This window comes from Cetorhinus maximus, chromosome 14 (assembly GCF_964194155.1).
Source record: "Cetorhinus maximus chromosome 14, sCetMax3.hap1.1, whole genome shotgun sequence".
Taxonomy (NCBI): Eukaryota; Metazoa; Chordata; class Chondrichthyes; order Lamniformes; family Cetorhinidae; genus Cetorhinus; species Cetorhinus maximus.
This window is the reverse complement of record NC_135892.1, coordinates 91,154,761-91,178,006: the sequence shown is the minus strand read 5'-3', so window position 1 is coordinate 91,178,006 and position 23,246 is coordinate 91,154,761. Positions and strand designations below refer to the sequence as shown.

At 44.7% G+C, this 23,246-nt stretch overlaps 1 protein-coding gene across 1 annotated transcript in view; it reads right to left on the bottom strand.

The window, feature by feature from the left end:
- ston1 (stonin 1) overlaps positions 1 to 23,246 on the bottom strand; it is a 122,150-nt gene that overhangs the window by 88,548 nt on the left and 10,356 nt on the right. Inside the window, exons 3-4 of the mRNA XM_078556367.1 lie at positions 19,527 to 21,342; positions 18,443 to 18,645 (exon numbers count right to left, since the gene is read on the bottom strand). Coding sequence (XP_078412493.1) covers positions 18,443 to 18,645; positions 19,527 to 21,270 — 1,947 coding nt within the window. The 5' untranslated portion in view covers positions 21,271 to 21,342. The remainder of the gene's footprint in view (positions 1 to 18,442; positions 18,646 to 19,526; positions 21,343 to 23,246) is intronic.

Genomic DNA, 23,246 nt, shown 5'->3' with positions numbered 1-23,246 from the left:
TTGTCTCCCACACAGGTGCATCATCAACTGCTGCTGCCGCAACCCCCGAGGGTCCCACACAACCTCTGAGGAGGAACAGGAAGCCTCGGAGACTGGAGCATCACTTACTTGTTCTGCACCTAGCACCTCTGGAACCATCAGTAAGGCGGCAGATGCTGGACATCCAGTGCGAGGTGCATGGAGACATGGCGGAGATACTGCAGGGATTATGTGTTCTATCATGGACTTTGGGGGTGTCCAGGCCATGAGCGCTGTGATCACCCACTCGACAGAATGTACAACTTCCTCCATTGACAGACTGGCAACTGAGTTGGAGGGGCAAACCCAGCAGATTACAGATGCAATTATGGGTGTGCATTCCATCGCCCTCTCTCTCTGTGCTTAGGGGCCCACAGCCAGGGCAATAGGGGGACAAGGAGCTTGGAGTCACATCCAGCTCCTGGTCAATCTCAGGAAAGCAGGGAGAGCCAAACAGGTCTCATGTTGGAGAATGAGCAGCAGCTGGCGCCATCTGGGGGCACCTCTCAGACGCTTCGGGTGGGGATACCTTTGAGTACCGCAGCAACAGAAGGCCCTCCTGCCATTGTGCAGGAAACTCCCACCACGCTGCGCCCTCACGGCCTCAGGCGACCAGAGGACAGCCACCAAGTCATTGCAGACAAGAGGGCATAAGTCAGCAGGCTGTCTCCACCACAGCTGCAAGTGAGGGGGGAGCACCGCACTGCAGCACCTGGAAAAGAATCAAAAAAGCCCCATACTGGTCATGTCTTGGTGCACTTGGGTGGGTTTATAATTTGTATTACTTTCAAAGGACAATAATGTTCTGTGTAAATAAATGATGTGCTGTTTGAACATTGTGGGGAAGAGTACTGCTTTATTTACTTTGTGTCATAATGGATGGAGATGGATTCCATGGATGGTCTTATTTGATTGTGCGTAAAATTAGAAACAATGGAGTAACATGCATTAAATGTTTGTTATTGTAAGAGATGAGGAACTGGTTTTCTGGTGAGGATGGAGGGTGAAGAAGGGAACAGTGGATAAGATGAGAAAAAGCCTCGATGGACTGAGCTATTAGAGCCTGCAGAAGATTAACGCCTACCTTGTTTCACGACCATTCAGATGCTCCCTGACAGGCCCTCGCACATCTGAGGGTCCCAGTTCCCCCTCCTCTTCCTTTATCTCCTCATCAGAGAAATGGATGTTCTCCTTTGGCTCAACCTCCGATAGGGGTCCCCTCTTTAGAGCACCAAATTCTGGAGTGCACAGCACACAACCATCATCATGGACACTCTCAAAGGCACACACTGGAGAACTCCTCCAGATCTACCAAGGCATCAAAACCTAATTTTGAGGTGACCAATCGTCTTGTTCAATGATGACCCTGGTTGTGCTGTGTCTCTCATTATATGGGCACTCCGGGTCAGCCTGGGACCCCGAACTGGTGTCATGAGCTACTTTTTTTAATATGAAGCCTTTGTCACCTAGCCATCCTTCCAAAGCATCAGGTCCTGTAAACATGGCTGGCACCTGGGAGTTCCTAAGGATATAGGAATCATGGCTGCTCCACGGGTGCCTTGCACAGACTGCAGGATGAGCTGCTTGTGGTCGCAGACTAACTGTACGTGGATTAACTGGTAGCCCTTCCTGTTAACAAAAGCCCCTGGCTGGCCTGAAGGTGCCGTGATAGCGACAAGGTTGCAGTCAATCACACCCTGCACCCTTGGAAAACCGGCCATGTCCGCATGTCTCTTTCAAGCTGACTATTGCGGTCAGTGGTGAAGGCTACGAATTGGCCTGTATTTCTAAATATGGTATCTGTGAACTCCTTATACAATGGTGCACTGTAGGCTGGGTCATGCCACTCAGGTCCTCACACACGACCTGAAATGAGCCTTAGGCAAAGTAATTCAAAACCACTGTGACTTTCAAAGTGGCTGGTATTGGATGGCCCCGTGCACAGATAGATGCGACCTCCTTGGTCACCATGTCACAAAGGAAGCTACAGTTGCTCTTGAAAACTGAAGTCTCTTCATCTGCAGGTAAATCATCCGTACCCTGCACACACGACTGGCTGGGTATGGCCTCCACCTGCGCCCCTGTGGCTGCTGCAGCCTGCCTTCAGCAGTCCCTTGCTCATCTGTAGGGGCATCCTGCCCCTGTTCATCTGGCCCCCTCCATCTCCTCGTTCTCCTCCTCCATTCCTCCTCACTGGAAGATGCATCTCCAACAGAAATAACTATGCCCAGATTGCGCAAAAAAGCAATGTTGCAGTTATTACTAAGTCCGCCAGTTTAAGAACATAGGATTTAGGAGCAGGAGTAGGCCATTCGGCCCCTCAAGCCTGCTCCACCATTCAACTAGATCATGGCTGATCTACCTCAATGCTATTTTGTCCTACTATCCCCATATCCCTTGATATCTTCAATATCTAGAAATCTATAAGTCTCTGTCATGAACATACTCAATGACTGAGCCTCCACAGCCCTCTGGGCTAGAGAGTTCTATAGATTCACCACCCCCTGAGTGAAGAAATCCCTGCATCTTGGTCCTAAATGGCCTACCCTTTATTCCGAAACTGTCTCCCCTGGTCAATCTAGACCAAAATTGCTGGTCCTCCCCAGCCAGGGGAACAGCCTTCCTGCATCTATCCTGTCGAGCCCTGTAAGAATTTTGTTTGCTTAAATGACATCACCTCTCATTCTTCTGAACTCCAGAGAATAGAGGCCCAGTCTCCTCAATCTCTCCTCATAGGACAATCCCGCCATCCCAGAGATCAGTCTGGTGAACCTTCATTGCACTCCCTCTATGGCAAGTATATCCTTCTTTAGGTAAGACCAAAACTATACACAATACTCCAGGTGTGGTCTCACCCAGGCTCTATACAATTGCAGCAAGACATCTTTACTCCTGTTTGCAGACAATATAATGCTTAAGACCCCTGATAATGTCCAGGGATTCTGGAATTTCCAAGAATGACCAACCAAAAGCCTCCCAGCCGTCTCTCCTTCAAAAGTCAGGCACAGACCTGGCTGCTCTTACAGCCAAAAGTGGAAAAAAGAGTTTCCCACCTGGTGTGTTTCACAAGCTGGGACCGAGTTATTGCATCCAGGACGTATTATTGCAGTTGATTAGACTGCTAATGAGGTTAAATAGCTGCTGATTGCTAAACTCAAAATGGCAGACGTGCTCCCAATTTCAGAGTATTATTGCTGACCGGCGTGATGGCATTGGGATTATGATTCGCATCATCACGCCAGATATTATGTTGCTGCAGACAAAAACAATCCCGTCTTTACAGGGTAAAATTCACTCCCATGTGTTGTTGGTATTGTGATAGGTCTTCAATGTTAAAGATGCAACATCTTGACTGTCACAGAATCATACACACCAGTAATCATGCACAGTAGGTGCTATTGTACACATATATGGCCTTCTGTTAAAGTTCATCTTTTAAAATATTCATCCAAACATATTGAAAAGTAGGATATCTGAAAGGATTCGCTCAATCACACACTGTTACTATGGTAAAAACACCAGAGAAATTACATAAAGCTTTACTCTTCTCTAAGCTCTGTCTACAATAACACATGTCAAAACCCTTCTGGCTATGAGTGAAACCAGTACAGACTAATGGTTTCATCATAGTTTATCTCATGTCCCAAAGATCAGTGATGAAACTGTAAAACAAACACTTTTGAGAGATGGCATTCAGGAATGGCAATTTAATCTATATCATAATGCACATGAAACATAAAAAAGTATTTTACTTGGTATTAAAATTTAATTCCAAAAAAATGAAGCATGCATTTCCAAAACTCACTCAAACCAGCCAATGGGAATATATCAATATTTCACGTTTTTTGACAAATAGGAGTGCAATGTTATAATTTGCTTTCCCACATTTTAAAGTTTTAAAAAATCAAATCATAAGTAGCATTATGAGTACTGTGGGCTTTAAAGTAATGTATAAACAGCATTATTCCATGGTTGTATTAGACTATGTCATATTCACTTTTGTGGTACACTGTGCTGTATATACCAATAACAATTATGCAACAATCTACAAAGCACTTCTCAATGTAAGGCCAAGCCCTTGAAAAGTAAGAGAGAAATTTTACACCTTAATGCAGCATAATTATACATAGCTATCTGTATTCTGTGAGGGCATGCATCAATCTTATTTCTGCCTTCCTGTTTTTCCTGGTACCTAATGATCTGCGCATTTATCATTGCCTGGAGGGCTGACAGGTGGAGCTGCATTTAACGTGCCCCTGCCAGGCATGTTCCCAGCAGCACGGCATGTAAAATAGAGCGGATGCCCACCCCAGCACCTTCCCACCCAGACGTGAGCTCACCCCCATAACACGGGGGCTACCCTTGCGAATCGGGGGAGCTACCCTCCCTAAGATCAAAACCCCCGTTTCTTCCTAACCCTCCTGAGCCTTAAACTCAACACCCAACGCCTCCTCCCCACACACCCCTGCCCCCCTCCCTGGCCAAGAACCCAGACTAACTTCGGGGATCTATTGGGCCTTTTTTGTTTTTTTAATGCAGTCCTGACAACTGCCACTGATGCACCCTAGGCGCTGCTGATGCACCCTAGGACTGATGAAGCTGCCAGCCAACTGGATTGGCTGGTAGCTCCAGAGAGCTGGACTTCCTCCCCAGTAAGAGGTGGAAGCCCCATGCTGGCCTTGTTAAGTTGGCTGCGGTGCGTTATGGCTGCAGGGGCGGGCTGACGTGGAGCAGGTTGGCTCCACGCCCACTTTACTTCCAGGGGTGGCAGACATAAACCACCCCCACCCCCTCCGGAATGTACCAATCTATCATGTGCACTCTAATAGCAGTGACTCAAATTATTCCAGGAACACTATGAGTTAAAGGAGCACCACATCATGAAAGTTGTTCATTGAACTTTGTGCGTTTGTAAGCAAATAGCAAAAACGTCAAGTTCAGTCACATTGAATTACATAATTTCCATGTGATGTGGCACTTGCATCTGGATGACAGAATTCTTCTCAATCACCGAGCAAAAGAGGTCTGATAGCTAAAGTTTTCTTCAAACAGTAACTCCTTAAGAATGCTCTTTCTGTAAATTTCTTTAAATCCATTTTGTGACATTAAGCTTCAGAAAATTTGTCTTTGCAAATCTCAGTAAGAAGTAAAAGATTTGCATTTGGAAATTCTTTTGTATTGTACAGGTAGAGGGTCTCAAAACCGGTAACCTCGGGACTGAGTCCACACCAGATTTCAGATCTTGCTGGTTTTCGGAACCTTAATTCAATTAATAGGAGACACATGGAATAAAGTGAATACGTTTCTTTTTATTAAAGTTTGGAAAAAATAACACGTAATAGCGAAGAAATAACATTTGAAAAAAAAAATTCAGATCGGGTGGGGACAAGGATCACTTGGACCACTCGGAGCACGAGAAAAGACCGGCAGGCGAATCCGGTAACTCATCTTGCGCCAACACACCAACGCAGCACCTAGCAAAATTGTTCCCGAAAGTTATTTTACTCATTTAATAGCAATTAAAATTGATGCATGGCAGCTCATAAAAATTTCTGGTTTTTGGTCAACTTTTTAATAGCCGGATTTGAGACATTGCAACAATACTGCATTGTCTTACAATACTCTGAGGATTAAAAATTAAGTTTGCCTAGGTTACTCAATTGAATTTCTATTCACCTTTTAGAACATATGATTTTTCTTGTATAGGTTCTTGTGCTAATCAAGATGAGTTATATCAGTGTTGGGCACCTGGGGCTGGATTTTGGTTACCGAGGCAGGTAGCTCGAGTCGGGAAATATCCCAACTCGCCAGACCTGCCTCAGTAAGAAGTGCCCCAAGACATGTGATTTTCGCTCTGCGAGCAGGATACAGTTAGGCACACAAAGCCTATAAACACAGGGTATGCCGCCATGGGGCAGCGAGTGCTGAGGCAGACTGGTTAGAAGGCTCGCCTTGGTTTTCTGGAACTTTGTCCAGGTTGATTTGGAAGTACTTAGGCCTTTTATCCCTCACCTCTCACCCCCCCCACCCCCCGAATGAGCCCTCATACCATGTCACCTCCATGGCCACTCACTCAGTTTCCGCCATGGGCAGACCTCAGGATCCATGTGGGGATGAAAAGAATAATCTTCTAACAATCTAATACAACTCTCACTCCTACAAACTTGATAGTGAAAAAAATGCACATTTATAGAACACATTCAAAGATGTTAAATCTCAAATGGTCAATCCCTTATAAAAACAAACAAAACTTTTATTCAGACTTCACATCAAAAACAGATAATCATTTAATAGTTCTGCCAGTCAAAGTGTGAACTCAGAACTCACTGTGAAGATAAATGTAGCTTTTGAAACTCAGCCAGGCATTCACAATGACATAATGCTAGCCCTTTTGGGGAGATATCAACCAAGAACACTATTGAAACTGCATGACCAGATGCTACATTTTTTTCTAACCTATGCCTGTCAATCAAAGCAGTCCAGCAGAGTGGTTTTTGACTCTGACAACTGCAGCCTATGTTTCTTAAAGTTTAAAGAGTGGGCCATTTAAAAAACTTCAGACCTCGACAGTTATACAGACCTTATGTGCCCTTCGAGAACCCTTTATATCTACTTCATCAACTCGTGGCTCCCATACGAGCATTAAGGCCCTTGCAACAGCAAAAATAGGATCTGTTTGAACTTAGCACTGAGTTCAAATGGGCCTGCTAAGCTTATGTTTCCCTCCTTTGTGAATCATGCATCATCCTCTTCTCCCTGCTCAAAAATCTGTCAGAAATGGGGGTGGTGGAGGGGGGGGCTTCCACATCCAAGTCCTGCCGCCAATTTTAAAAGGTCCACAGACTCTGAGAAAATCCAGCCTTTAGTGTCAATAGCAAGCGCTCAGATTTGATACAGCACAGTTACAGATTCAAATTCCCAAAATAGCATTCATTACACCTATTAACTGGGATGGTGGCGGGTGCAAATCCATTGCTGGGTAAAGGATTATACAAAGCAAATGGCAAAACTATTACCTATTAGTGTGTGCTGTTTGCATCAAACTGTTGCACTGCTCTGACATTGTCGCTGACTTTGTGAGCATTTAAACATTTATTTCAACTTTAATTGTTTTTATCCTGCTCACAATTCTAAATTTAGTATTTGCTTTCAATTAAGCAAAGGTTTGTTTTGAATATAGGTATTTGTATCATGATACAAGACACTAGTGAAGAATTAAATTAACTAACAGTGCAAAACATTCAATAGTTTGATGATTAATAGCAGTTATTTGTATTCTGCATCCAAAAAATAGGAATGTTGATCAAATAAAGTATTCTTTTTACGGAAGTAGTTTAATTATAAAGCAATTCATCACCTAGGATTTGGGGAAATATTCAGATTATTAGAAGCTGGTGCTAACAGTATTCAAACTGAACACAATTAGTGTTAAATTCTTGGTGGACAGTATATTCTATAGAATTAATGCCTAATCTTAAATGTTGTAAAGAAAGATAACTGTACACTTACTAATGTCTCTCATCCATCCCTTGTTTCCTTGCTTATGCTTAAAACTGCTCGCTGAAATCAGCCTGGGAGCAGAGGTTTTAAGGAGAGCTCACTCTCCTGTGACACATTCCACAATACTGACTCATGATATCACTTTAGGGGAAGCTCGAAGCAAAATATCTCTTCTCACGCTATCTGTATAGGGTATAGTTTAACAGGGGAACAAGTCGTGACCCACAGACATCACTTAGGTTCCTGTGCACTATCTCCCTTCATGAAAGGGTATCCTTTTCTAATGTTTAACATCATGGGCTGGATTTTACAGTGGCGATCCCACCCACCATACCAAAGGGTGCCCCTCAGCAATTTACCGCTGGGGACAGCGTTAATTGCTTTAAGGGGAGACTTCCTCCGGCTTCCTCCCCTACTTCAGGTGGCAATACCACGCTAGAGAACTGTCGGCCAATCAGATGGTCAGAAGCTCGTGGTCCTAGCAGTGCCAGGCGGCAGTGATGGCCACAGCTGGGTCTACAGGCAGTCCTAACAAAGAGGAGGCAAGACTTAAGGTAAGCTTGGGATATCGCCAGAGCCAGACTGGCAGGCTCTGGCGAGGGGTTGGGGGCCGGGGAGGGGGGGGGGGGGGGGGGGGGGGTGGGATGAGAGAAGTGGGGAGCCAGGTTTGAAAGGGCAGGTGGGGAAGGTTAAAGGGGGGGGAAAGTATGACATTGAGGAAGGGGGTACTTCCATAGACACTGAGAACCCGAAAAGGAGCCCCCCCCCCTGCCCTTGCCCAACACCAACCCACGCAGCTAAATTCTGGAGGGGGCTTCCCTTGCTATGGGTAAAATAGTGGTGAGGGTGGGATGAGGCCCTTAAGTGGTCTTTAATTGGCTACCTAAGGGCGCCAATAGGCGCAAGGGCTAGCATTGGGTCCAGCCAACACCTCCAGCTCCCCAACCCCCAGAAAACTTCAAAGAGGTCTGGGGTGAGCAGGTAGGTGACAGGCAGGCCAGCTGCTGGATTTTCTAAGTCCCCATACCTTCAAACCTTCTGGATGGGGAACTTAAAATCCAGCCCATATGGGACAATTCAGGAAGTAACTCATCCCTCTTAATATTTTAAAAGTCATATTGTTTTATTTTAAATCTATGGAAGTGATTTTTTTCCTGTAATGTTTAATCATTCAAAAATGTTTCTCGCTAATCACCACCAATTCTTCAATTCCTCTGTTGGCATCACTCATTGAAGACCATTAGTCACTACCACCAAGAGGTACTGATTATTAAACCAAAAACATCACTCATTGAAGACCATTAGTCACTACCACCAAGAGGTACTGATTATTAAACCAAAAACAATCAGGTTTTACATAATATTTGACAAAATGGTGAGAGGTTGACCTCCTCGGATTCTATTGCTGAGCATGGCTATAGATTGAGCCACCACACTATAGGGTGGACCCACTTCGATTATAGAGCACGTACAGCCACCAGTTGCTGCTGAGGAGTCAGGAGAGGCAATTTAATATAAATAATACATACGTTTAGGTCTAAATCTGCGGAAATAAATACTGACTACAATTGTCAGGCTATAAAGCAGCATCTTTGCCCCTCAATTTAATCATGGAATAATAGAATGATGCTGCACAGAAAGAAGCGATCAGGCCCATCGGGCATGTACCGGCACTTTGTAACAATCTTTTGAGTTGTCAAGCAATTAATTCTACTCCCCTGCCCTTTCCTCATACCCCTGCAATATTTTCCCCATCAGATAGTTATCCAATTCCCCTTTGAAAATGATTATTGAATCCACCTTCATCATGCTATCAGGTATTGTATTCTGGATCATAACAACTTGCTGCATGAAGAGTTTTTCTCTTCATCGCTTCTGCTGTTTTTGCCAATTCCCTAAAACCTGTGTCCTCTAGTTACTGACCCTTCCGCCACTGGAAGCAGTTTCTCTTTATTTATCCTATCAAACCCTTCATGATTTTGAACACCTCTGTAAAATCTCCCCTTAACCATCCCTACTTTAAGGTGAACTACCCCAGCTTCTCTAGTCTCTCCACAGAACTAAAGTCTTTCATCCCTGGTAGTAAACCTCCTTTCCGTCCTTTCTAAAACCTTGACATCCATCCTAAAATGTGGTATCCAGAATTGGATATAATACTCCAGCTTGGGCCTAATCAATGATTTATAAAGGTTTAGCATAACTTCCTTACTTTCATACTCCATGCCTCTGTGTAAAGTCTCCCTTCCTTTGTTAACGGCCATTTCAACCTGCCACCTTCAAAGCTTTGTGTATGTATAACCCAGGGTTTCTTTGTTCCTGCATCTCCGTTAAAATTGTAGGTTCAATTTATGTTGCTTCTCCTCATTCTTCTTGTCAAAATGCATGACTTCGCACTCCTCTGCATTAAAATTCACCTGCCATGTGTCTGTCCTTTACACCAATCTGCCTACCTTCTCCAAAGTCTGATCCTCACTATTTACTACATATCTGAGTTCTGTGTCATCTGCAGACTTCAAAATTATGCCCTGTGTACCCATGTCCAAGTCACTAATATATAGCAAAAAGAGCAGAAAACTATAAAGTAAAACAATTCCTCCATAGATTACTGAAATTACCTTGGGTGTACAATAATTCTCTCACCATAAGCAGTGATGGAGACACAAAGCATGGTACAGGCACTGGACCCTATATCCAGGAAGCTCAAGACCGGATGTGTGCCGGATACAGGGATTTTCGGATTTTGGGTCCTGGGGGGGCGTGGGGGGGAGGGGAATAGTAAATAATTAATTAAAACTCAAAGCCAGGCTGATTTCTCTGCCGAGCTGGGCCCAGCCCAGATGGGGAGGGGAAGGGAAGGGATGAGGGGTGGACCAGGCCGGATTCTGCGCCATTAATCCCAACATGAAATAAAAAAGGCTGGGCTCAAAAGAGCAGTAAGCAGTAAAAGAACTGACCGGGGGGGGAAAGTAATTGCATTTGGGGCCATCAATGGAATCCTGTAAGTCAACTCTTTGTTAATGAAAGATATAACGGGTAACAATGGGTTACCACTGGCGTTGGGTGCGTATGGTGGCTTGAGCGGACAATATGGTGAGAAAAGGCCAAAAATCAGTTTCACGACATCGTGAAACCAGTTTGCAATTGTCTGTTCCGCCCGCCCATGGCAGGCCGCGTTCCCTGTCTTAGGGAATCGGAACCTCATTGTAATACATCAGCATGTCATTACAAGGCCAGCCCGCCAGACTCATCCCCCCACCGCTGCCAAATTGTCCACCCACATCGGCTGGGAAACACGCCAGTGCAGAACATGTCTTGACAGCTGTGACGTGCTTAAGCTGGGAATTACCCGCCAAGGCCTTGCTCACATTGCAGACGTCCGAGGAGCAGAAAATGCTGGAGCCCGAGGGCAACGGGATTCTGCAGGAATGTCCATGGCATGTCGGGTGGATTCTCATGGACATGGCTCAAGTTGGAAAGTCACCATTGATGCTCACAATGGATGATGGTCAAGGGGGTGGGGGATAAAGGTCTAGGATTGGCTGGGAGGGGAAGAAGTGCCGGGCCGGGGGGGAGGGTGAGGTTGTGGGGGAATGAAGGTGTTGGGGGCTGAAGCTGGGAGGGGGGGAATGAAAGTGTCGGGAGGGTGAGGTTGGGAGGATGGGAAAAGGTGTTGGGGGCAGGGTTGGGAGCTGGGTAGGGAGTACTGGGGTGGGGGGGGCGCAATGGGGGAGAAGATGGCAACTGGGGAGGTAGGTGTAAGGGGAGGGTGGAAGGTGGAAGGGAAGGAGTTCGGAGAGGGGAAGGAGTCCGGGGGAGGAATGAGTGCGGAGAGGGGAGGGAGTCCGTCGGGAGGAAGGAGTGCGGAGAGGGGAGGGAGTAAGGGTGGAGGAAGGAGTATGAGTGGAAGGGAGAGTCGGGAAGTGGAAAGGACTAAGGGTGACAGAAGAAGTTAGGGTGGAGGAAGGAGTCAGGGAGAGGGAGGGACTAATCAGGGGGCGGGGAAAGAGTATGGGAGAACTAAGAGAGGAAAGGGGTTCTGGGGGGGGGTTTAAGGTTGCAATGGGAAGAAGGGGTTCAGGAGTGGGGGATGTGCAGGTGAACATGCAAGTCTAATAGGTTCATGTTTGCCTCCTGGGGACCGATTTGAGCGTGGTATGAAGGAATGGTGAGAATGACCGAGGGCAGGATGAGAAGGCGGGATGGGAGGGTGAGCATTCGACGGTAGCGATAGAAGGGACGGCGAGGATGGTTGGTGGGGACTTGGAGGCAGACATGGACCCTGGGGAAGGGAAGGAGGAGGTCAGGGAGATTAGTGTGGATGGGGTGGGATTTACGGGAAGGGAATGTACACGTTCACCTGGAAATCCCCGAAGGAAAAGGGTTATGGCTGGTAGGTTATGGAGGGGAGATGGAAGGTGATGCCAGGGAGGTCCAGCTGTGGTGGGGGAAAGGAAATGGGTGACTGGGGGAGGGGAAAAGGTGGGGGAGCTGATGAGAAAGCGAATCCAGACCATGCCGTCCAAATCAAAAGTGAAACAACAGTCATGATGGGCAAGATAAGGTGCTGCATGGGAGTGTGATCAGTGGGTCGGTGGAGATGCAGGTCAGCTCAGATGGACAACTGAAAGCAAACCCCAGCAGACAGCATTCAAAATAATCAGGATACTGCGGTGAATGTAATATGTGAAAGATCCGCGTGCGTGTGTGCTTGCACAAGGCTCTGAAAAGCCCTGCCACACACACATTTCTCCCTCCAGAATCACTCGTTGGCCAGCTGCTCCCTCTGTGATGACAGAGGACGAGGTTGAGGGGCTCACAGACAAAGGGGACTCAGAGGGAGAGGACAGCCTCTGAGATTCCTGAGTGAATGATCCAGGGGTGTCTAACTGCTTCTCCTGCATGAAAATAGGTGGAGAGTGTGTGAGCAGGATACATGGCACTGGGTGGAATGTTTGTATGGTGAGCGGAACCATGGACAGGATGAGGATGTGAGCTCGAGAGGGTATGCTGGAGATGTCAGGGCGTGTGTGAGAGTTAGTGGTGTTGTCCCTTGAGGTGTGAGATCCATGTGGATGTGTGATGGGTTTGCGAGTGTGTGAGTTGAGAGTGATGAGAAGAGTGAGTTACCCTGGGGAAACAGATGAGACCATTCATCCTGTAGTGGCACTGGGTGGCTGTCCTCTTTTGCAGCACATTGGAGCTGACCACCACTGCCACCACCTGCCATGCTGCTGCCCGTCCTGTGGCCAGAGCGGAGGTAGAGGACACCGCGGTGGGCCCCCACAGCATCCAAAAGGCATTCCAGTGACGCATCATTAAACCTAGGGGCTGCAGTCTTTTTGCTTTCCATGGACGTCTTCCCTGAAGTAGTCGTGGGCTGGAAGCACTGAGATGTGTGCACATAGCACATGGCTGGACTTTAAATATGGCGCCTGGCATGATGAAGCGGCGAGGAGATGGCGTGATGGGCGAATGACAGCTCGCCCACTATGGGAACGGCGTATTTCCTGGGAATGCATAACTAATGCAGCGGGTTTGGGATGATACGGCGTGAAAAGCCGCCATAATGGCCGGCAGGTAAAACATCGTTTTTACCCACCTGCTACCGCACTTAGTGCAAATTTGGGATGATTCTGCCCAATGCCTGTTGGGATTTGTACAGTAATTTCCAGGGTGGAAGCGTTGCCAGCTTCATAGCTAGTTTTCGGGTCCTTCCAGATTTTGAGACGCTAGATAAAGGTCTGGTACTTGTACCATGCACTATACTGAGTTCCCTATCTCAGTCACACTGCAGGCTTGCACCAGGCAGAGCAAGACAACTTCCCGTAGGAAATGGGAAACATCAAATGGAGGGTCTCCACCAGGCTATCTCTGCATGACAGAAGTTACGAGTAGCACTTATAATGATCCAGAATCATGCGCTCTATCCTCCCAGATACCTGATGTCCGCAGCTGGGCTAGCGGGCAAGTCTGGGGGGAGAGAGAGCTCGGAAAAATACATAGTTATACAGAAAGATTAAAATATGCTCAAAGAATCCTCAGCTTTGAGTATTACTACACATTCCATATCACTTTTGAAACACTCAGGTTAACAGGCCATTGCAATAATCTTACAAATATAATGTTGGAGATTATGTACACTGCAATGTTCATTGGGTTGTGCAATCTCTAGGTTTGTCTGGATCTTCTCCTTCAATTCTAATCCACTTCTTTTCAATTTCAACCTGCAATGAGAAATATTCCAAAATAAGTTTTTTCAGAATAGCTTCACATATACTTTTCCCCCCTTTTTGGGAATGATGGAAGGATTCCCGGGCTGATTATCAGTCCTTTGAACTGCGTCATGAATGCTCCTTCCATGGCTTGCAAGTCCTGGCATGGGACTTGAGCCTGGAGCTTCCAGCCCAAGACCTCCTATCCAGGATAAGTACAGAGGAATTACACCAACTATACAAACAAGAGGTAAAAAGTTAAACTAGTAACTAAACAAATGTTGTTTAATTTGATATGTGAGTCAGATGTAAGAATCAATAATTTAACCAAAAATAAGCCACTCATTAACAGGTGGCCCAAAACACTCCTGGCCTATTGTGTCCAAATGACTTATCTTCAGGAAATCACTAAGACTTGTATCCTATCTTACTGAAATTAGAGCATTTTCTATGATATAAATCAGTGATGCGTTTCACAATGAAGCATAAATTGAATTAGCTGGATAAACACTGAGGCCTCAAAGTGGAATTACTGCTAGTGTACAACCCAGAATAAAATCTATTGGATAAATTAAAATGTCCTTCTTGTGGGTTAAAGTGCCACTGAGGATAGGGAGAAACTTTGTTCGGATTATTAATTTGGGCGCCAAATCCTCCTTCTCCAGGGACAGGGAATGTTAGAGAGCTTTGCTGGAAATTCTAGGCTCTTCTGGAAATGGAATAGAGCACATTTATTTTGCTTATCTCATTTTAGCTTTTTTTTGCTCTTGTTGAATTGAAGGATGTCAAAGAATATAATTAGCGTAAGATCGGTACGTTTGTAACACACTTTGTGGAACTGACGCTCCAACATTTTGTAGTGCGTGATTCAATTTTTTAAAAAGTAAAAAGTTTTCAGTTTTAAAAAAAATTACATCAGCTTCTCCAATATTCTATGCAACTGCCTTAAAACCTCATAATTATGGGCAACAAATACTGCATCCTAGGACGTATTATATTAAAATTATTATATTGATATTAGTAACAAATACATTAATGTGTTCATATTAAGTTTTTTGTCCATTCGTTTAAACCTTTTACTTTAAATGCGTTTGCACTTTATTAAAATATAGATGGAAGAATTTTGCACAAAATGTTTGTAACTAATATCACACAATATAAACTTTTTTGAATCCATGAACAACTAAATGGAAAATGCAATGAGCAGATAGCCAGCTGATGTTGACAATTTTTTGTTTCCTTCTTATTCTGTCATCCAAAGTGAAAAAAGTGAAAGTTGTCATAGTCCCATAGGCTGCTCTCTCATTACAGAGAGACAACTGGTGGTGAGTTTAACATGAGGGTTACCACACCTCAGGCAAGGGGTGAGGTTAAGAAGGAGGGGCCTTCATGGGTGACCTCAGCTGGTACAGGAATTGATCCCATGAGGTTGCTGTCATCACAAACCAGCTGTCCGGCCAACCAACGCCCCCATTCATTATTCCCCAAGCAGACAGGAGTGAAGTTACCAAAATGCCACCACCTGCTTGGGTTTTTCTTTCAATTTAATGGGGTGGTGAATTTTCAACTGATGTTTTCCCCTGAAAAATGAGCAAATGGCAGAGAAAAATCTGGTGAAATTGGAGTCCTTTGTCTAATGGAGAAATGGGCAGAGCTTGCACAGTATATGAAAGTCCCATTTTCTCTACACCCACTGAGACATCTAAAAGAACCCACTGAAGGCCTCTCCAAAAAGGTAATCTTTCTGTTTGTTGTTTTTTAAAGATTCCTGTGGGCCACGAGGAACTGATGTTCTCTTCCAGGCCCCATAAGAACCTTCTGGCCTGTTGCCAGTCCATTCTCATTCCACCTCTCCACCACCACCACCACCACCCACCAGCATCTTCTCCCCAACTCAAAAGCAGCCCTTAGTCGCTAACGGGCTGCATGCTACAGCTGGCCAATTTTCCACTGCAGAAAACAAGCTACTGCAGCAGGGCACCAGGGAAAAAGTTACAGACAAAAGAAGTTACTGGAATATGTGTGGGGTTCCCGACTGCTGCATTGAGTGGGCACACTGCTTGCATCATGCTTTTTTGACGTCCAAGTAAAAAACCTGCTTTTAAATGTCTGCTCCCAGGATTATTCCAATTAGCAACTGCAGAGCAGTTACACAACATAAAGAGGTCTACACCTCTACACTGTAAAGAGGTCTAGTTGTGCAGTTGGCGTTTCACAGTCACATATTGTTACCCTAATTTATGCAGAATAGCCAGATTCAACTGGGAGATGCCAGCAACTGTGCAGACAGAGACTTGAGTGATATTTAGGATTGGTGTGAAATGGTATATACCTTTCCTTTAATCTTGCTATTCAAAGTCAAGTTCCTAGTCAGTACTAAATTCACGGTAGAAACTTCTCATAATTAGGCAGGATTTGTTAGCGTGACGGATACAGGAGCCGTAGGGTTGGCTGGTGTAGGAAATAAAATGTAACACTCAGGAGTATTACTTCAGTTGGATCAGCAAGGGTATTTGCCTAGAACTAAAATTAAGCCTATAAATTGAGTCTTTTTAAAAAATCTCATCCATGCTATACCTAGACCTGGGAGTAATTAGTGCTGACACTGGATACATAAACTTGAAAATGTTTCGTTTCCCAACCTTCAACATTCCTCATTTCAGTCAGCAAAATATTCAGTTATAAAAAAATAAATCAGGGGTTGGAAACTGTAACCTTTTTGAAACTGTAACCTTTTTCAAATTTCCAATGAACCTTGTGACAACTGGAACCACATCATTCCATTTTACAGACATTAACAGGAAACACTTTCACTTGGAATATTTATCATTCTTTCCAATGGTAGGTTTCTACATTCCAGATGTATTGAGAAGAAGTTTCAGTGAGCATAAATAAATTGATTCCAAATTTATGATTTTGTGCTGTGTCAGGCTGACAAATCCTGCCAATTTATGCTAAAGTTTCTACTGTGGATTTGGTACTGACAAGGGGCTGGATTATAAACACCACGGGGTGGAATTTTACGACAGCGGGATTGTACAGTCCCGCTGAAGTCAATGGAGTTTAGAATGGCTCGCCGCATTTTACGGTCCTGTCCCCACCACAACAGGGTCGTAAAAGCCCAGCGGTTTTCGTTTGATGTAGATCTAAAAGTTCATTCTTTCTCTATAAAATCAGAGCCACAATGGTAGATTACTGTGTTATGTGTGTGTAAAATATATATAAATGCCCGTGCATGTCATCTCAGATAGCACAAGATAGGTGATGGTGATACTTAAAGGACTTTATGACTATTGTAATTAATGGAGCATAGTGAATCACACTAAGTAGATTTGTTGAAATATCCAAGATAAAAGCTTTATTATGTATTGAACTTAGGAAGGCCTTTTGCTACAGCTTTTCATTTCAGGTTTTTGAATAAGTGGCCTATGGATCAAAATAGCCAAGAAGAGAGATCCCTAACTGAAGAAACCCTTCATCGCACCTCAGTCATTAAACTTCCAATGTCACTCTTTGGTCATGCTTCAGGATCACACTCATATATACCAATGGCTGTGTTGTGAATCAGCAAAAATTGGCAATTGAATAGCAAGAGGAATTCAAAGCAACAATCATGAAGTTCAAAGTATAGCACTTTTCACGACTACTGGACATCTCAAATCACTTTACAGCCAATGAAGTACTTTTGAAATGTAGTTACTGTTGTAATGCAGGAAGCATGGCAGCCAATTTGCACACAGCAAGCTCCCACAAACAGCAACGTGATAATGACTAGATAATCTGTTCTTTTGTGATCTTTATTGAGGGATAAATATTGGCCAAGACACCAGGATCAAAATATTGCCATGGAATCTTTTACATCCAATACAGCAGGCAGATGGGGCCTCAGTTTAATGTCTCATCCAAGAGATGGCACCTCCAACAGTGCAGAACTCCCTCAGTACTACACTGGAGTGACAGCATGATTTTGTGCTAGAGTGGGACTTGAGTATTACAAAGAAAATAATGGTCAGTTTGCAACAATTGCCAGTAAAGAAAGAAATAAGCCAGTAAATTACAAGCAGAAGCGGAATTCATATTGGCTTAGACACTTTCAGAGAGCTAGCAAAAGTGCAATAGGCCAAACGGCCTCCTTCTCTATTCTAAACATCCTTGTTTCAATAAGTCCTGAGCACTGCGAACACAAGATGATAACAAATGGACAGGAAGAGGAGAACCTGGGGCGGGGGGCCTAGAAGTTGTTTAGGAACATCAAAACACATGTAACAGCTGTGCAACCACATATGAAAAGTTGGGGGAACATCAAGGGCAGTTCTGAGATTTCGAGCAGGAGACCCATAACAAAACAAATTGTGTGCGAGTCACATTCCCTCATCCCTCTGCAGTGAGTGGCTCAATGATGAAATAGAGAAGCCAGGGAAGAGAACAGGGCAACAAAAGAATTTAGAAAAAAAGGTTGGGATGCTGAATACCCCTCAGGACCCAGCGGTAAGTTTTCAGATTGAACAGCCAACCTGCTACTGGCGTCACAAACTGAGTTAAGAAATAGAAAGTTCCGGTCCGACCAAAATCCTGCAAATCCTTTCAAGTTACTTTACAGTGAAATAGTTAGCAGGCCCGAATACACTTTTCAATCCCCTTTTACAGGGATATCCTGACTATTTACTACAAAACAGAATCTCTTGCAAGCAAGATGAGTGTATAAAAATGACCTGGTAATGGTATCGAGCCTTTGGGTGTATGTGCTTCTCTGGCTGGATATCACTTTCTGTCCCAAATGATTTCACTTTCACTTTGGAAGCTGATGTGTCAGGCACCTCAAACTCCACAGCGATGAATGGCTTCCACTCTGAGGGTATTTCTTGGTCTGAACCCAGCTCAAGTTTGCAAGAAAAACAGTGTGGATGGTCAGATGCTACAAGATAGAAAGGAGTATTATTTCACAGATGGGTGAGCAGCAATAAGTTGAGAACAACTAAATCTTCGTGGCAATTGTTTTTAAGCGCAGGCTAAACTTATTGATATTCATTATGGGCAATAAGTAATAAAGCTGTTACATATTAACATTACTGAAATATCAAAAAGACACGATATTAAAATAACAATGTATAAAAATCTAACCACTATGTGAAGTATTACTTAGAGTCATAGAGGTCTACAGCATAGAAAAGGGCCCTTCGGCCCATCGAGTCTGCGCCGGTCAATGCCGTTATTTCAATTTTCAAAGGGTAAATTTATTAAGCAATGTTTTATTAATCTCCACATGTTTGGTGGGTTCAGTTTTCAATAATACTAGTGGTAGATTTTCATTTCCTTGATTTTTTTTCTGAGATGTTCGCTGATTTATTTCATTATTTCCAGCTGAATGGGAAGACAAGTAAATGTGCTCCCGGGTTTCTACTCATGCCACTCTGAATGAAGGGAGAATTTATGAGGTGCAGCCAAGCTGAGATTTTTTTTTTAATTATTCCTCCCTCCCTTAAGGGAAGTGACTCTCCCTGGCTCAACCCAGTAGCTGAGCAGATGAGTTGTGAGAGTGGCTGTCAACCCCGAGGAAAGTAAGGTTATTGGCAGCCTCCTTGCTGGCTCGATGAAGGGGGCACCCTCCTGATTGGGCACTCTGTAGGCCTCTCCAGTGGCAAGAGCAGACCCGCTTAAACACCCCTCCTCCCCCGTGCCACACCCCCCCCCCACCCCCCCCACCCCCCGGCCTCCTGCACCCCACCCCCCTTCCCGCACCCCAGGTGACCCAATTTCTATATCCTAACTGTACTGCAATTATACGATGGCATATACCTGCATTCTTGTCAGGTAGACTACCAATCCTCCAGACGATTGCCCTGAAAGCGTGCTCATACTTAGCTGTGCCAATGGTGACTTGCATTACTGGTTCAGCACCTGTGGTGCTAACAGAGCCAAGTCGAGCGTTCCGATTCATTTTAGCCTTCAAGGATTTCTGTCTGAAGAGATTCACAGTGCGAAATATTTTGAACCAAGCTGTGGGAACAGGAAACCGGATCATCACGTTTTCACAATGCTTGGAAGGCGGCATGTTTTGAAGATTAGAATAGGCAGAAGACATGACTAGAAATGCCTGTAATTCTGTGTAGGCTCCTTGAACTGTGACCAGACCCTTTAACAAAAAGGGAAGCTCAGGATTATCACAGACGGTTTTGAAGCGCATGAGTTCCAATCTACAAGCATCAGGAGGCGTGAATTTAATGACTCTCGATTTCTCAAACTCATTTTCCTTCACACACTTATGAACGCGGTAGTCACAGATCTGAATCCATGTGCTATCCGTGTCATTTTTCAAGTAACCACGGTCTCTTCTTTGAAGCTGTAAATCGTTAAGAGTCAAAAAACATTCAACACTGCCATTAATGAAGCACAGGCAATAAATGTGGGTCACCACAGAAGCTTCAAACAATTTTCCTTCTCTTGTAAATTTTCCCCAGAAGTGATCTGTAATTTCAAGCATCATTTCTTGCTCTTCATAGTTCTTTCTGCGCTGTGTAAGGAGAGGTAGTTTCATAAGCTCCTCTTCGACAGCAGCAGTGAAGTCCGTGAAATCCCTGTAGTCAGTTGTTCCAAACTTTAAGACCTGCTCAATTTCCGCTTCATGTAAGACTTCAGTTTTTGGGTGGTATTTGCGTTTTTCTGTGTATGACACGTGTTCAATCTTCACCGTGTGGATCTTTCCCGACTCCTTGTAGCTCTCCAGCTTGGGTTCTGAGAGTCTGCAGTAAGGTTGCAACTGAAATTCTTTAAAAGGTTTCTCAAGGCCTTGCTCATAATATAGTTGTAAAATTCCACCAGCCAGGAGGTTCAGGTAGATTGGGCCCCATTGACGAGACGACATCATGTTCTTCTTCTCAGGAATCCTCATCATTAAAGGCCAACCATTTTTGCATTCAATTCTGAAGAGATTCCTAACAATACATGAAGACATTTGAGCATTAAGCTGTTTGCTTTCTGAAGATGTCTCTGAAGGTTGGAAGTCCTCTGCTTGCATCTTTTCAAGTTTTTGGCAAAGAACAATTAGAGGGGAATTACTCTCACTTTTATGGTGTTCTCTCGTTTGAATGGGAGGATGGTTACCATGAAAAAAAGTGTTTGTGGCATTAGTGGCTGAGGTGTTACAGGTCTGGTTACTGTCCTGTTCACGGTAAGAAACACCATTCTTTGAAATACATTGCTGATTCCAAAATGGGTTAGTGTATCCATTCTCATTATTGTGTGGCCTAAACTCATCAGTCTGTGACAGATCCTCAATCTTAAAGTAGTTATCCCTGGATGGGCTTGGTGTAATCGGGGTCTGAAGTCCAGACGATGAGGTGCAAGGAAAGTTTGCGAATGGTGAAGAAAGTGGTGTGCTACTTCCAGAGGCAGATCTCCTGGATGTATCCCATTGAGAAGAAAGGTTCAGCACCAAGCCATTGGGCTTAAGCCCATTATCTGGGGTGAAGGACTGTTTCGGTGACTGGAAGCCATAATCATCATCAAAAGTGACCCAGTTTGGATAACTGACCGAAGACATGGTTAATTTAATGTATTTAACTCATAAATAACACCTTTTTTGACTGTTGATGATTGGTTGCAACATACCCTGCTGAAAAAACATAAGAATACAGTTTTTTTCCTTACTTTAACTTGGTAATCTATTGGTACTAAATGTTAAATTATATAGGATAACAGATGAATAGAAACAGAAATATCTTTTGTCAAATAGCAGTGGCCTGAAAGTTTCATCATATTGGCAAAATAATAGACGATGCATTGTGTAGTATATTGCTGCTGTCCTTATATATTAGTCAATGTACCAGGGGTAACAGCAGAGGAGGTTCACTAGCATATAATAAAAGTTTTGCACCAGGCATCATGCATCAGAGTGTTAAATTTAGATACAGGTACAAAAAAATCTTTATGAGAAAACATAAAATCCAGCAATCTTGGTAAACCATCTCTGTAGTTTACAGTCAGCTACAATTACCCTGATTTGCCTATTTTTAGCTGAAAGGGTCAGGCTGATTTACCAGTTGAACTTCATGATGCTTTCAATGCTAGACCATGAGCCCTTGGGCAATGTCGTGAGAGATCTGCCAGTATAGATATATACATTTAAACTTAATGGACAGAGTATTGTGGACTATGCACACGTGCAATTCCTCATGTAAACCCAAAGCATGGGGTTTTGTATGGGGGCATGCAAGCAGAAACGTTATCCTCTAATTGTACTTGGAATAACCCCACTACTTTTACTTAATTTACCTCATTTGGTAAATTATTTCAAATACTTTCCTTCTCTTTGAGTAAAAATGTTTTCTTGACATCTATCTTAATTTACTTCTAACCAATTTGCATATGAGGTGAGGAATTGAATGCCCTACCCCGGGGTGCATTTGGTGGTGGGAGGGGGCATTTATCAGGCGGGACAGTGGCAGGTGGGGACTCCACAGCCTTCCTGCGTCCACCCTGATTAAGTCCATGGCAGAAGGCCCTTGGATGCTCTTCCCCATTAATGAATCCATTAAAGAGACAATTAATGGCCACTTACGTGCCTCATCTCATCGCTGCTGGAATTAACCCAGACACAAATACACACACACACATACCACAACCAAGACAAACACACAGGCACAGACCTCTGCCCAGTTCCCTTCCCCGGACAGAATCCCCTCTCCCCAAAATCCCTTCCTTCCACTCATTCAGAAGCCCCTCTCCCCAACATACGCGCAGGCCTGCCCAGAAACCCCTTCACCCTCGGGCCTGCCAGAACCCCCACTCCCACTTAGATCTGTGAATTGTCCTTTTCACTCAGCGTTCAGGGTGTCAGTTTCCTTCAAGTGAACATCTTCTTCACGCTTGTTAAATAAGTGAGATAAGATGTTGATCAGAGGCTCATATAGAGATGAAATTAGGCTTTATTTTAATTGAACAACAGTTGCCATGTCGAAATCAGTTTTTCTGGGAAGGATTTTATTCAGTGCTTCTCCCCCTCGAGCCTGCTGGGACACATCTCCCCCTCCTTCAGGCCTGCCCGGACCTTGCCCCTCCCTCTTGGGCCTGCTGGGACACCATGCACCCTCAGGTCTGCTGGGACCTGCCCTTCCCCTTAGGCCTGTGCTGGGCCCGACCCCCCAACAGACTTGGGCCTGAGTGCCACTGTTGCCGGCCTGGACTCTCCAACTCTTCTGTCCCACTCGCCAGACCCCCTCCTCGCCCCAACAGCTGGACAAACCCCCACACCCCACCCCGGAAGACCCAACCCCAACCACCTACCCGCCAATGCTGGACAACTCCAGCATTGGAGGAGAGTTCCAGCCAGTGTTCCCTCTGCTCCCTTCTGGCTATGTGGGTTTGTGTCTGTGCATGTGCAATCTGCTGGCTCTGGGAGTGTGCTTGTACAGCAGAACAGTGTGCATGTGCAGACACCAAAGATGCTGGGCAGCAGCAAGTAGAGACTCTGGGCAGTCTCCTCAGTTGCTGCCCAGAGGAATCTGGGACAAATGACAT